This window comes from Argentina silus (genome assembly GCF_951799395.1).
Source record: "Argentina silus genome assembly, chromosome: 11".
Lineage (NCBI taxonomy): Eukaryota > Metazoa > Chordata > Actinopteri > Argentiniformes > Argentinidae > Argentina > Argentina silus.
Genome location: NC_139665.1, coordinates 7,859,734 through 7,874,021, shown reverse-complemented (window position 1 = coordinate 7,874,021; position 14,288 = coordinate 7,859,734). Strand labels below are relative to the sequence as shown.

Sequence of the window (14,288 nt, the reverse complement as noted above, 5' to 3'; positions counted from 1 at the left end):
GAATGGATCTGTCCAACTGGTATGTCAAGGCACTCCTGGTAGAAAGTTACAACCACTGATCCGAAATCGTATCTGTCCCAATCCTAACCATTACAGGTTGATGTGTGATTGCGGCTGAGGAACCGTTATGTACACTCACTTAACACTTTATTAGGAACACCTGTACACCTTCTCATGGTGGAGGTGGTGTAATGGTGTGGAAAATGTTTTCATGGCACACTTTGGGCCTGTTAATACCAATCAATCATCGCTTGAATGCCACACCCTATTTGAGCATTGTTGCTGACCATGTGCATCCCTTCATGGCCACAATTTACCCATCTTCTAATGGCTTCCAGTGTGATAATGCACCTGTCACAAAGCAAAAGTCGTCTCAAACTGGTTTCATGAACATGACAATGAGTTCAGTGTTCTTCAGTGGCCTTCCCAGTCACCGGATCTGAATCCAATAGAACACCTTTGGGATGTGGTAGAACGGGAGAGACACAGCTTGAAAGTGCACCTGAAAAATCTGCAGGAATTGTGTAATGCAATCATGTCATCATGGACCAGAATCTCAAAGGAATGTTTCCAACATCTTGTGGAATCAATGCCAAGATAGAGTTCCTAATAAAGTGTTCAGTGAGTGTATGTTTCAGCGGACTGTTTCATATGCAAAATAAGGTATGAAAATGTGCCCTCTAACGGCCGGTCGGTGTAACGCAGCATATTAGTCCTCTGCTACCAGGATCATCATCCACATCAGATCCACCGACCACATCACACCTTCCCTCATCAAACTTCACTGGCTGCACGTAAAATACGGCATTGATAAAAAAAAAAAAAAAAAAAGCCCTGCACACATCCAGGGCCCTCCGTAAGCATTGAGAATGCGTCTTTTGGCTCTATACTCCAACAGTTTGGATTTGAAATTATTACTATGAGGTTAAAGTAGAGATTATCAGATTTAATTGAATGCTGTTTTCGTTCAGATTGGTTTATCAATTATTAAAGGCGTTTGGTGATACTACTGAAAACTAAAAAATAAAGAAGGAACAGACGTCATCATTGCGAGCTGGGTGATGACGTGTAAGCACACGCGACAACGATAACAAAAGCATACATCTCTTTGACAAAAGTGAGTATCTAGCTATAGCTATCCAGGCATTTTGACGATAACAATATATCATATTTACAGTCTGTTATTAATGATACGATGATGTGAGACGGGTAAGCGTGTAACATTCCACGTAAGATTTAGAATTACAGTGTGGACTTGTGTGCCATGTCTTGTGCGGATCTGAATAATCTCTGGAACGAAAACGTCCCGACATGGAGCGTTCATGGTGCAAAACATCCTTATTATCTGTGAACAGGAAAATGTTTCTTGTTTAACGTCGTTCAGTAGCTGACTAGAATATTCCATCGGATAAATCACTCTTGCTGTTCAGTATTAGCCCCATCTGTGTGACTGATATGTGTATTTTATTTCGGTGTGGTCTTAGCCATAACCATGTATGACTATAAAATAAGACGTTCTCAATCTGAATTCATGTATCTGTTCTCTGAGAACGCCTTCACTTTATAGTCAAAGTCATACCTAGTTCGTGTTGTGTGTGTTTAACACACAAATGAAAGTAATCAAATAATACTCGTCACAGATGGGGTTAACTAGGTCAGTATTTTGTCTAGCGCAGTTGATATGATGATGGCTAATTGTTCACGTCTGTCATTATGTTCCCTATAAATGTAGCTGGGACATCAAAATGACTTTAGCATTCAGTCGAGAACCCCGTAAAACGGCGGGGAACCGCCTGTCCAAGTTACTGGATGCTGAAGAAGAAGACGACTTCTACAAGACAACCTACGGTGGATTCAACGACGTAAGTGGTGATTTCTGTTCACTAGCAATTTGACAATGTTATTTAAACGTTACGCAAGCGCTCTGCTGGGTCCGTCTAATCCCGTATGGATATATTATACTAAATCAATGGTTCAGCCTAAAAGGACTTGGGGCGAAATATTGTTTTGGTAAATTGACCACCGCCAAGGTACATTGGAAACCATGTTCATTAATTTGTATTTTCAGGAAACTAGTCTATGGCCTTTAAAACACTGAACAGTCAGACCAGCACCACAAATTGAATGCAATATCTTTATAGGTAGACTCAGCGATATGACAGACATAAGTAGCGGGGTGACACCCAAGACAAACAAAGATGGGGAAATGCATTTCACTTAGAGCATGGCGCTAACAATGCTTAGGTTGTGGGTTCGATTCCCGCTGGGACCATATATACTGAACTTACTTAGTATGCACTTACTGCAATGTAAGTCGCTTTGGATAACAGCGTCAGCTAAATGGCGTATGTTATATTATAAATTACACAAGGACAAGACAATCTCTGAGATATTCTACTGTCTGTTTGTGGATTAGTTTTAGATTATTATTATGAATATTTATTTTATAAATCTGACCATTTTTATCGATGCAAAATGCTAGATTTTGTTCAATTCTATTTCACATTTGTAAGTCATTGTCTTGTATGTTCTGTGGAGCCCATTGTTTTGCTGATGTGTTATTCCCTGTGCAAACAGAACAGTTATCTTTTACCGTTTTGATACATTTGGCCGCTAGGCTGCCATGTGAACAGACCTTTTGCACTCTATTACTGGCAAAAAATGTGTAATGTATGTGTTTTGGTTTGGCATGTGACTTTAGGAATCGGGAGATGATGAGTACCGCGGTGAGCACTCAGACACAGAGGACGAGGTTGACAGTGACTTTGACATAGATGAAGGTGATGAGCCAGATAGCGACCAGGAGGAGGATGCCCCTCGCAGGAAGAGTCGAGTTGTTACTAAAGCATACAAGGTAAGTTGCGAAGTCATCTGCATGCTATATTCTTCCCCTCCAAGATTGAGTGTTATTATCAAAATAAATGAATATTTTATTTTACCCAATTTATTGACCCAAAGAGATTATGTTTGTGTTTTTATTTCCTCCACCTGAAGGAGCCTCTGAAGGTGACAAAGCCCAAACCGAAGAGGCCCTCGGAGGAGCTGAAGAAGACGGACAAAGACAAAGTTGAAAGAAGGGCACCGGCAGAGTTCCAGGACTTTGGAGAGAGTAAGAACATCTTGATATTAGGGATTATATCACATGTTCATTGATTGATATTAGGGATAAAATCACATGTTCATTGATTGCTTTAATAAATCACGAAAAAGACAGTTTAAAGTAAGGTTCTTCCTTGTAGAAAAGTGACAGTGACCGTTCATGTGATACAGTGAGTGAGAATGATCATTAGCCAGATGGCATTGATCTCGTTACCTATTATCTTTTCATACATATGTGGTATCTAGAGGTTGACAAAGCCCCTTTCAGTGACCTCACCGCCTGCACGCGTGTACAAGCCCTGCCTCTCCTGATCGAGCCTCTATGTTAGTGACTGTCAACTCTTCCCCCCCAGCTCGGAAGTCAGTGCGCCAGTCCACCAGTGAGCATACACGAAAGACCAACCTGCGCCTGCAAGAGAGGCAGGAAGCCCCCCGGCGGCGAAGGGGCGCCCACCACGACCGTCCTCTGACCCAGGATGAGCTGCTGGCCGAGGCCAAGATAACCGCCGAGCTCAACCTCCGGTCCCTTGGTGAGACAAAGGGATGCATTTCAATAGTTGTGGGAGTGTTGGGCTGGGTTTGGGACAAGATGTAGCTAGACGCTCAACATACCTTTCGAAGAGAATGGGGGTGGTGGGGACAGGGGGCTGGGCAGGTAAGTGGTTTTGTCTGCAATAGCTACATATACCATTAGCTTTTAGATGACTTACGTTTTTTTAAAACGTAAGTAATTAAGTTGTTCACTGGAAAGCGGGGCGAGCCAAACAATACAAAAGGAGCTGGTTTACACGGTGTTGGTGAAAAGCATCAGCCTATTCTGTGGTGGGTACTCTGGACTATCTGGAGACCACGGTCGAGGCTAACCCTAATCCAGGCTACCACCCTCTCTGCTAACTTTTGGCGGATTACAGATTCTTATCCATTTTACCTGCAACCACCTGACATGGGAACATTCCATTGGACTATTAACCAGGTGTGAGTTGGCAGTCCAACTCCATAGCTACTTGTGGCCTGACCCACGGTTGTGGTCATTGACAATTCCTGTTTTTGTTGTTGTTTTGTTTTAAAGAGAATTACGAGCGCCTGGAGGCAGACAAGAAAAAACAGGTCCATAAGAAACGACGCTTCGACGGCCCCACCATCCGCTACCACTCTGTCCTCATGCCGCTCGTGTCCCACTCCATCTTAAAAGAGGAGAACGTGGACGTGGAAGGGTAAGGAGACTCGGGCCGCATGTTCCAGGAGAATTATTTAATTTTGTACGGTATTAATGCCCGGTTTGCATTTTCACCCACCGAAACAATGACGTTGTTTTAAAAATCTGTTACTTTTAGTTTTTTCCTACTTGTATGCAACACATATTCACGTATTGGTTATATTTCACAAAACACACAGTACCCTGCATAAGAGAGAGACAGTTAGTAGAGCTTTGGTTGGGCCTGAAAATTCAAGCCCAACCCGGCCTGAGCCAGACATCTTAAAACGTATGGTTTTCGTAATCATGGCAGCGTGAGAATGAATTCAGAAGTGTTCAGCACCTCATTTGATCTCAAATCCAAATTGCTTTAATATAGAGAGCCTGAATTCAGATTTTAGGCTGTATATGGGTTTTGATACTGTCTTTCCTTCCCTATCTTTTTTATTTGATACCATGTTTCATGTCTCTAACGTGATGCGAATGTTCCCCCAAAGGTTGGACCAGGACACACCGCAGCCCGCAGCTCCCGTGGCCCCTAATCCGGCCACGCCTTCCCAGCAGCCTGCAGGGGGCCTCTGCTCTCGCACCTACATCACCTTCAGCGACGAGGAGGCCCTCGGCGCAGCCTTTCCCCAGGCCGCATGGGTTGGACCCCAGCCTCCCATCCAGGAGGTCTGCCCCGTCACCCACAAGGCCGCGCTGTACAGAGACCCAGTTACGGACATCCCCTACGCTAACACGCGAGCCTTCCGCATCATTCGAGAAGCCTACCGGAAGTACGTGGCCGCTCATGGATTCCCCAACTCGGCCGGGGGTTTCTCTGGCGTCGACGCCTCCAGTTCCCGGAGCGTTCGCCAGAAGATGGTTGTCAAGCAGAGCACAGCTGCAACATAGAGGTTTCCGATCCTCACGCAAAGTCACACGTGAAACAGTCCGTGTCCTTCAATTGACTGCCCGTTTTTTGCCCGTTTTTGACAGCACACAGAGGAGAGAAAACATGGGGCATGATTACCTGTGGTTTACTGGACACAGACTGATCCTGTTTTTGTTTTTTTACGGTGTGGTATTTTTTTTATGTCAAAAAAATCATTCCAATGATTTCCACTTGCAAATATCCCATAACCCACTGGAGATGAAGATCGCACCGGTGCAATGTTACCTGTGCCATATTTGATTTTGAAACAAACTGTGATTCTGAGGGCTAAAAACGCAGAAAACTAGGCTCCACTGGAGTGATTTTAAAGCCCTTCGTCTTTATCAAAAACTGTTTCTGCAAAATAAATTGATATTATTTTATATAAATGCTGACTGTGAAGCGGTCTTTTGAGTAGCAAGGAGCATCCATAGTTTTAAAAGTGTTTCTTGTGTTCTGATATGTAACAGTTGCGATGTGATGGGTATATCCCAGTCATCAGTGTCAAGGTGTTTGGACAAATCCCTTTCAGGGATGTTAAGGCACACCATCATCCATTTCCCCAATACACCTGCTGAAAAACAGCGCGTAAAAGCTGGATTTACACAACATGGGGGTTAAATCCAGTTGTTTTAGTTGTTTTTTTTTAGAACAATATTCCGTAGGCCTATTTTAAGAGATTCTAGTGGAGAATTTTTTGCATACACACAGTTACAAGCATTCATGCTTATTCATGGTTAGGATACAAACAACTCATGCGTACATAGTTGTTTTGCTGAAAACATTTTTTGTCATTGAACAGGAGCTGCTGTTGTGTATCCATCACTGACTAGAGCAGAGAGAGCAGCAGGTGTCCTGCGAATTTTTACGCACAGTCACGCAAGATTATATCAATTGTCAGAAGAAAAACCTTTTTTTTTTTTTATCAGGCCCGGCCCGAGCCCGTAAGGGTCTAACTCGACAGCACAGTGAGTTAAATCCTCATCCCAGCATTGGTGTTGAAATATCAGCTTCTTCCCTTAGTGTTCCATCAATGAGATTTAATGTGTTTGAGAGGTCATAGAAACAGTTTAGGTGACTGTAAAGTCATCGAGGAAAAGGTGGTGGTGGCCACAAAAATAGTAGGACCCGTATTTATTCAAAAGCAACCGGTCCAGCGTTTTTTTTGCTGTCGACATAATAGCTTGAACATGTCACAACATGAAGTGAAAACAACTTTTTTATCGTTGGTTTCTATAGAAATATATATTTTATATTACATAAACGGTATGCTCCATGTTATTCTACTATGCCCGTGGGCATTGGTAGGTTTTTATTGATTGAGGACAGTGAGCTTAAAGGTGAGATATTGTACAACGGAGGTGAACAGGTGGTAATCGAGAATGGTTTGTCAATTTTCAATCGGTTTTTATTGATATGACAGCAAGAATACATGTTTTTACATTCAGAAGGTATAGTTTACTCATCAAATGTCTGTGATTAACCACATACCTTCACTCCAGTTGATACACCAAGACACCTTAACTTCAGCAAAACCAATAGTAAATCAAGGGAGTGGCGTATCTCTGGTCGACAGTTTGGTTGAAGGCGTACCGTTGCAATTTGTCGTACCACTGATTTAGCAACGCAATATAAGCACCATGGACAGAGGTCATGAATGCCAATCAATCAAGAGCGTTTAATCAATTATGAGTGCCACACAATCAAGAGACTTTAATCAATTATGAATGCCGCTCAATCAAAAGAGTTTAACTGCGCTCTCAAAACACACGCGCGCGCACACACACACACACACTTTCGACACGCCCACTATTCCGGGATGCAGCTACCGAACCAACCCATGCTTTTTTGCTGTAGGCCTAATTGGCTTGGTCGGGTAAACAAGTCAGTTGACAGATATGCATCATCATTAGGCTAAAACAGCAATGACTTCCATGGGAAAAAAATCGGTGAAATATTTCACGGTACTGTTCGGGTTCATGAACTCTACTCTTCCACTGTTAGTGTTCATTAACTCCATTCCTCCTCTCCCGTACAACCGTAGTTGAAAGTGCGCGCGCGCGGGTGAGTGTGTGTGTGTGTGTGCGCGCGTGTGTGTGTGTGCGTGTGCCAAGAGTGCATTTGGTGCGAGCGCCTTCGGAAACGAGGAAAGAGTTCCATGCGGTGACTACATTTCAGTGGACATAGATAGGCATCATTCTTGTGATCATTGGGGCAGAGACGTTAAAGATATATACCTTGCACTTGCTAATGCACACGCAATCGCTCACGCTCCACCTCTTGCTTTCTCCCACACACTCCATCTCGTGTGATATAGGCAACCCTATGTGACTACATGCATTTATGTTATTAAATGTACTTAATCGTCGGAAATGTCTTTCAACAGAGATGGACCGAGTGATTTTTGCCCTACCGCTTTAGTGTTGTCGGTTAACGTTTCCTGCATAGTTCATGTAGCCGTCTTCTAAACGGGATTGCCATACCGCTGAGATTGAAAGTCTGACTCAGATGCCTTTGGACCATGTCCTATGTCTCTTCGCAAGGTAAGATACGCGGATATATACAGTAGCATCTCCTCCCTCTCTCTGTCTCATCACCAGAGAGTGAGGAAGTACCAGAGCGCAGGTTGTGAGTCTGTCGCAAGGTATGAGAACTAGTGCAGCGTCGTGATGCTGTGTCAATTAAGACTATTTCTGTCATTGTGGAAAGACAAGTGCCGTCCAAATGTTAAGCGCCTGTGCACCGTATCCGAACCGTCGGGTGAGGGAAAGTGACTGGGAGACGGCTGTTCAACTCGAGAATGATTTGGCCTTCTCATTCAGATAATGGTCATGCTGTGATCTAATATTTCAAAAGCACTTAGTGTTGGTTATCATGGGAATAAGATGGTTATCATTCAATATGGACACCAAAAATACCACCCTGACCCTCTACTGTGAACAGTTGTAGCAGGCAAAGCCTCAGTGTGTTTTACTTAAGCTTACGGCAGCCACTGCACTGCACAGCGAGTGTATTTTTAGACATCGGAATTGCCCAATGGTGAGGGGTCGTGGAATTGAGGTGAGAGTATTTGAAGCAGGAAGTTATGAGTCGTGTACCTCTGAGCTGAGGATGATGGGAGTTAGTTTTACAGTACTAGATTTTCTAGTAACACAATAAGGGCACATTCATTAACAGGTGTAGATGCAGCAGTTAACATTTACTAATGTATTCAGTCATCGTTTACACTTAGTACACTTACAAGTTGACACTTAGTAGTAGTACTATTCATTCATATTCATAAGAGGGTAATATAGTAGTCAGATGTAACATTTTGTATAGGGATGTTAAAGGTCCAGTATGTAGTTGTGAGCTTTAAAGGTGCAGTATGTAACATTCTAGCATTCTAAATGCTTCCCAATAGTGGTAATGACTATGTTTAATCAGTGGCAATCAGGGAATGAAGACATATTTCATTTACAAATGCTGTTTTGGTCCAGAAAAATCTAAAATGCAGTTTCCTACCCGACACTTGGTTTGCATACAAACACGTTACTACTAGGGGTGTTGTAAGGGGAGTGGTCTCACCGATTTTCACCTTTCTGTCTCTGGTGGTCCGACACTTCAAGTCGATTTCAGGGTTTATGTTATTATTAGGTATGATGTTGTTGAATTTCGCCACCGTGGCCAGAGGTGGCAGATTTCCGACAAACTTACGCCCTACTCCTTTAAAGGTCCAGTATGTAGTTTTGAGTTTAGTAGTGTTAAATAGCCATGATAAATCGGTAGTGATCATGGGAATCAGTAGAACGCTGTTTTTGTCCAAAACAAGTGCTTTCCAAAGTCTGGTGTCGAGGTTGAGAACGGGCCTTTACATACCTATTTTACATATTGTTTGTTAATGGAACTACACATGAAATCTGCTGTAAAGCTGGCTCCCCGGTGGACACGAGTTGAAATTGCACTTACAACAGTGTTGAAAATTAACTTTTTTTTTAAGGTCCATTTTTTGCCCGCGTAAACTCATTTTCGGGGCACTGTAATACCAAATCGTTTCTAATTATAAACGTTTCTAATGTGTCGGGCCTTGTAAAAAAAAGTAAGCATTCACTCAATTAATTAAATTATTACTTGAGAGAATATGGAAAATTAAAGTCTTAGGCTACAACAAATATGTAGGCTAAATTCACATTCTTGTTATTCATTTTACTAAATGTGATGCAGGCTTTACAGAAATGCACGGTGGACTGCTTTGTTCATAGAAATCAACCCGTTAGTGATCACAACCTTGTACGTGGGGGGCTGGAAGTGGCATAAACTAAAAAAAAAGGTGCAGTCTCTGACTGTCACGTGCGTTCTCCCCACCGCACCTCACAGGACCGACAGGGGCGGCCGCAGGTCCCAACGCTGCAGATGGACCCTCACTCATATTTGGTGGCCTCAAGCTGAACCCAATCTATCACCCAATTTCATGGTTCCAAACCTAGAATTAGAATTGTGTTATGTAGGCTATTCTTTTCTATAAGTAGGTCTATATTCTATTAACTAACTATTTAGTTCTATGGCTCAAACGCAATTTGCGCGTTGCCGTTGTTTACAGCATCCTGGATTCCCATTGGTTGACTTTCTAAAATCGCCTTGTAGCACCTCTCGCATTGTAGGAGTAGAAAGGAGCCGGCGGGAAAAAAAAGAAAATTCGGAATTCAAAACGGACGTGATCGTGTCTTCTCTTCATGTAGTTGACCAACTCTGACTGTGCAAGTAAAGGCGTTCACTGCAGTTCAGTCAGAGAACACTCACGTAGGTTTAACCATTCATTAGATGGATATTGTAATACATTTAAGCTTGGCATAATTGGATGGCTCCGCTCAGTGTAGCTCCCTGCCTGGAGTTTAAATGACCATAACATACAACTACCAATATGGCAGGGAGCCCATGACTTATCAAACCCCCCGTAGGAAGGCTAAATACAGAGCAACCGAGCAGGTGGAAACTGAGGTGGTGAGTGGGACGACCAACAAATATTACCCTTATAGCCAGTAAGATCATGTCACACTATTTAACAATGTTGGAGTGTTACAACTGGGCTGTTTTGAAGCCTTGTCCCTGAACATGTGATGTGAAACCAGCTGTCCTGTCACCTGATGGAGGGCTGCGCCATTTGACTTAAAGTGCCCCGGCTGAACTAACGCAAGCTTTATATGACCCGCGTTTACAGCTGATATGTACATTTTGTCGTTAGAACGTGGCTTGGGGCAAATTTGTGGCTTAAGTCTTGCAGTGTCTGCGTGGCTTTAAAAACACATACTTTCACTTAAAGCAATAAAATGTCATATGTGCTCAGTTCTAATAAGATTGACGACCCTCTTGTGTTCTAGCAATATGTTGCACAAAGTACTAAACACCTTGCCGCCACTGTTATGTAAAACATTGGGAAATAGTTTTGGTCTTTAGTTGATATTTTTGCAGGAAAATTAGATGGATGGATTGCTCTTCCTGTCAGTCATCCACCATCAGCTTCACACGTGAACGCTTTATGTGGTGAAAATGCAAAAATCTGTGAGCAATGGTTGATTTTGCATTGAATTATGCGATCGCAGAAACTGAAAATCTGGGGGGGACTGATTAAACATGATCAAGGCTCTGTGAATGCATTAATTCATGTATTCATTCATTTTGGAAGCTTCGCAGCTTAATGGTGAATCGCGTCGTTTTGCTGCCCCCTGTGGCCACACAAAAAATTTAAACATAAATATACTACATTTATTTATCGCGGCAAATATGTTCATATCCTTGTAAGCATCCAAAACGTAAAAATGGGACATAAAGGCCAATGCTCGACCTCAACACCAGATTTTAGAAAGTGCTTTGGTGGATCAAAACAGCGCTCTTTACTGAACAATCATGTATCTAATGATTTATCATGGCCATTTAGCACTACTCAAAGCTCAAATCCTACATACTGGGCCTTTAAATAGTAGACTCCCCCCCCCCTTCTGTATGTGAATAGCAAAACTCTTAAGTGAGGAATTTTGCTGGTCAAGGAGAGGAGTGGATTGTCAAAACAGAACAAATACCACAGCTACAAAGCTTTCGGGAAACTCATTCTTGACATTCTTACAATTCCATGGTGGGCAGCCACAGTCACTACGTTAACCTCTAGTTGTCAAACGTCTGTCCCACAGTCACCAACTGAATAAGGTATAAATCCATGACATTATTGATCAGAGTCTACACTTATTCCTGCCCAGAAAACATTGGTAAAGCAGATCGTTTTACTGCTCCTGTGGAACAAACCCAGTGTGTTCCAATTGTGCTAGTGAGAAATGGGAATGTAGTTTTTGTCCTGTGAGATTCAGAATGAGTGATCTGGCCTCGTTTCATAGATAGACTGAGAGGAAAGTATTAGCTGTTTGGACAGCAGTTGCCAAACATTGTCTGTGTAATGCACCTGTAGCCTATATTGCAGTGTTTTGTGGTGTAGAGTATATATCTTTTAGGCAATTAGAATACACTTGGACATCATTATTATGTTTTGGCAAAGCCTGCAATCAATTTGTTGGGGTCACAGGAAATTATTGTTGTCAATTTGGGGTCGCGAGACAAACATGTTTGGGAACCTCTGCCTAAGGACATGCACCTCACACAATAACAATAACACCTCACACACACACGCACACAGACACACAGACACACACACACACACACACACACACACACACACACACACACACACACACACACACACACACACACACACACACACACACACACACACCTCTTCATTGAAACGGCAGTACGCACCTAAAGAAACATCGCTCGTAGTTGGTGTCACTCAAACATGAGTCATTCAAAGTAAACTTTATTTTTGTGGACGGGGCTTTTATTTCTGAGGAGGTAAAGGTGGAAGCAACGTCAGCTGATGCTAATCTTTGATTGAAGTTTATGCAGGCCCATGTAATTAGCTGGGCCCTCTACTCACATACGTATGAACAACGTATTCTTGTTCTGCACACCTAAATGTAGTCCAGTGAGTTCTGTCTTTAGTCCCTGCCTAGCTCCACAACATTTGATTAAATTATGAAAGTATCATTCAACCAATACCGTGTTAAGCTGACTCAGGTGTGTAAGTGTTTGACTGGGACAGTTTGTGTAGTCGTAGTATTTGAACGTTTTTGAAATATTTGCACCAGGTCTAGCTTACCGTAAAGATGTGGTTTTTTTGGCACTGACATATGACATTGCAGAAGCTGATTTTCATGAACACACCATTGACCCAAATAAGTTAAAAAAATATATGGTAACGCTTTTTTTTGGATAGTCCCAAATAAATGGTTTGTAAATGATTAGTAGACCCTAACCCTAGCCCTAACTGTAACCCTTATCCTAACCCTAAACTTAACCCAAAACCTAACCCTAGCCTTAACCTTTACCCTAACCTCTACTCTTACCCAAAACCTTAACCGTAACCGTAACCCTAGCAAGCTGCTGCATATCAACAGAGTTGCAGTTTATTGATAGTTTGAGCAACTGTAGATTATCGATACAGGACAATCCAATTAAAAACGAGTGACCATAAAATATGAATCCTGTGCTGGTCTCTTTAGTGCTTATTTGTATGCGTGAGTATGCTATGCCTAAGGCACTCTGAAATCGGCGCTCTGAAATTGGTCCTCTTAGTGGAAACTGTGGATTAATTATGTTGCAGTTTGTAATAATCAGGAGTAAGTAGTTCATGAATAGATGATCAACATTAAATATTCAGCAGCTGTTGAAAACAACCAGATATAATCTGGCTAATAAAGTTTGCTTAACTTGAGTGTAGTGACTTACTCTGGCAACTAATCCTCACTCTTTTCCTCTGTACCAAGGCAAGTTAACTTTACTCTACACTGGCTTTCAGTTAGGGGTGCACAGATATGGCAATTCAGGGCTGATGCCAATATCAGATGGTCCTGTCAACACATAAGGAGAGTTTGAGGACATGAAGCCCATTTGAAATACTGAGATGCACCTTGTACTAGGAATATGACCCTGATTTGGTCTAAAAGTTGCAGGGCAATGTAAAGACCTATATCTTTAGATTTGGTTTTGTAAGAATTATTTCTGCTTTCCCGGAAGATATGGTCCCCCTCTGGCCTATTTAGACAGCGTGCCCTGTTTGAATACTTCCTTTCTTCCTCTCTCTTGAAGTGATCACTGATCTGTCATGACTGAGTAGGTGAGAGCAATGTTATGGAACCTCTTCCTTCCACTTACAATCGTGCTAGATCTATGTTTAACTCAAGGGAAGTTAAAGGTGAAGGATGTGTGTTTTCCAAAGTATTTAAACCTGGCTGTAGACTTGTGCATTACCCTTATATCAGAGACAAAGATAAAAAGAGTGGGAGAGAGAGCGGCATCGAGTGAGAGAGGGGGAGGAAATACGGACAGATGGGTAAATAGATTGGGGGAGGGGTGAGCCATAAGGAGGAAATATGATATTCAATATGATGCTGGTCACTGTCACTGTAGTAGTAAAGGCCCTGACCAATTGATTGATTGGTTGATTGATTGATTTTATTTGATAATTAAAAGTAGTCATCTCTTCCAGCTGTAAGACATTGGTACATACATGACATCTACATGTAAACATGTCCATACATCTAAATCACATCTAAATCACATGACGGTTACTATTAGTAGTATCTACCACGGAGTATCAACCACTGAGTTTGGGACCTTAGTTGCTTCCCACGTACTGTGCTGTGTGCATGTGGTATTGTACATTTCAAGACTAAGACTATAGGCTAGAAAACGATAAGAGGGAGGAGATAGTCACTCGTTCATGTGTGTCAGAGTTGCCATGGAGACAAAGTGTGGGCTCCTCTTCAAAAAATAGTGTCCTCCTTTTCCTTTGGTTCCTCCCCCCCCCCCTCTACTATGTGTCTCTTCCGCCTTTTCTACCCTGGTGTCAGTGGTTCACAAACCTCCATTTCCCTGTAGGTACCTAGTTATATCAGATGTCTTCCTTTTCTTTTTGACTACCACGCTTGTTCTCCCTAGCATATTTCTCTCTCTCTCTCTCTTTTTCGGAAATCTCTCGCTATATCCTTGCAG

The 14,288-nt window shown here is 42.4% G+C and overlaps 2 protein-coding genes across 2 annotated transcripts in view; both read left to right on the top strand.

Moving 5' to 3' along the window:
- Positions 1 to 1,062: 1,062 nt before the first annotated feature.
- On the top strand, positions 1,063 to 5,565 carry vps72a (vacuolar protein sorting 72 homolog a). The gene is made up of 7 exons (XM_083680377.1): positions 1,063 to 1,117; positions 1,733 to 1,862; positions 2,702 to 2,854; positions 2,995 to 3,109; positions 3,453 to 3,629; positions 4,169 to 4,313; positions 4,792 to 5,565. Exons 2-7 carry the CDS (start codon positions 1,746 to 1,748, stop codon positions 5,189 to 5,191), a joined length of 1,107 nt encoding a protein of 368 aa, XP_083536503.1. The 5' UTR covers positions 1,063 to 1,117; positions 1,733 to 1,745; the 3' UTR covers positions 5,192 to 5,565.
- Positions 5,566 to 7,731: 2,166 nt separating this feature from the next.
- Positions 7,732 to 14,288, top strand: part of syngap1a (synaptic Ras GTPase activating protein 1a) — a gene marked incomplete at both ends in the record, with an annotated part of 53,209 nt that continues 46,652 nt past the window's right edge. Inside the window, one exon of the mRNA XM_083680566.1 lies at positions 7,732 to 7,753. Coding sequence (XP_083536692.1) covers positions 7,732 to 7,753 — 22 coding nt within the window. The remainder of the gene's footprint in view (positions 7,754 to 14,288) is intronic.

What these genes read in the sequence shown, in the direction of transcription:
- vps72a (XM_083680377.1), top strand. Translation starts at nt 1,746, where the DNA reads ATGACTTTAGCATTCAGTCGAGAACCCCGTAAAACGGCGGGGAACCGC. An exon ending in GTTCCAGGACTTTGGAGAGA is followed by an intron (nt 3,110 to 3,452) that starts GTAAGAACATCT and finishes CTTCCCCCCCAG; the next exon opens with CTCGGAAGTCAGTGCGCCAG. An exon ending in GCTCAACCTCCGGTCCCTTG is followed by an intron (nt 3,630 to 4,168) that starts GTGAGACAAAGG and finishes TTTGTTTTAAAG; the next exon opens with AGAATTACGAGCGCCTGGAG.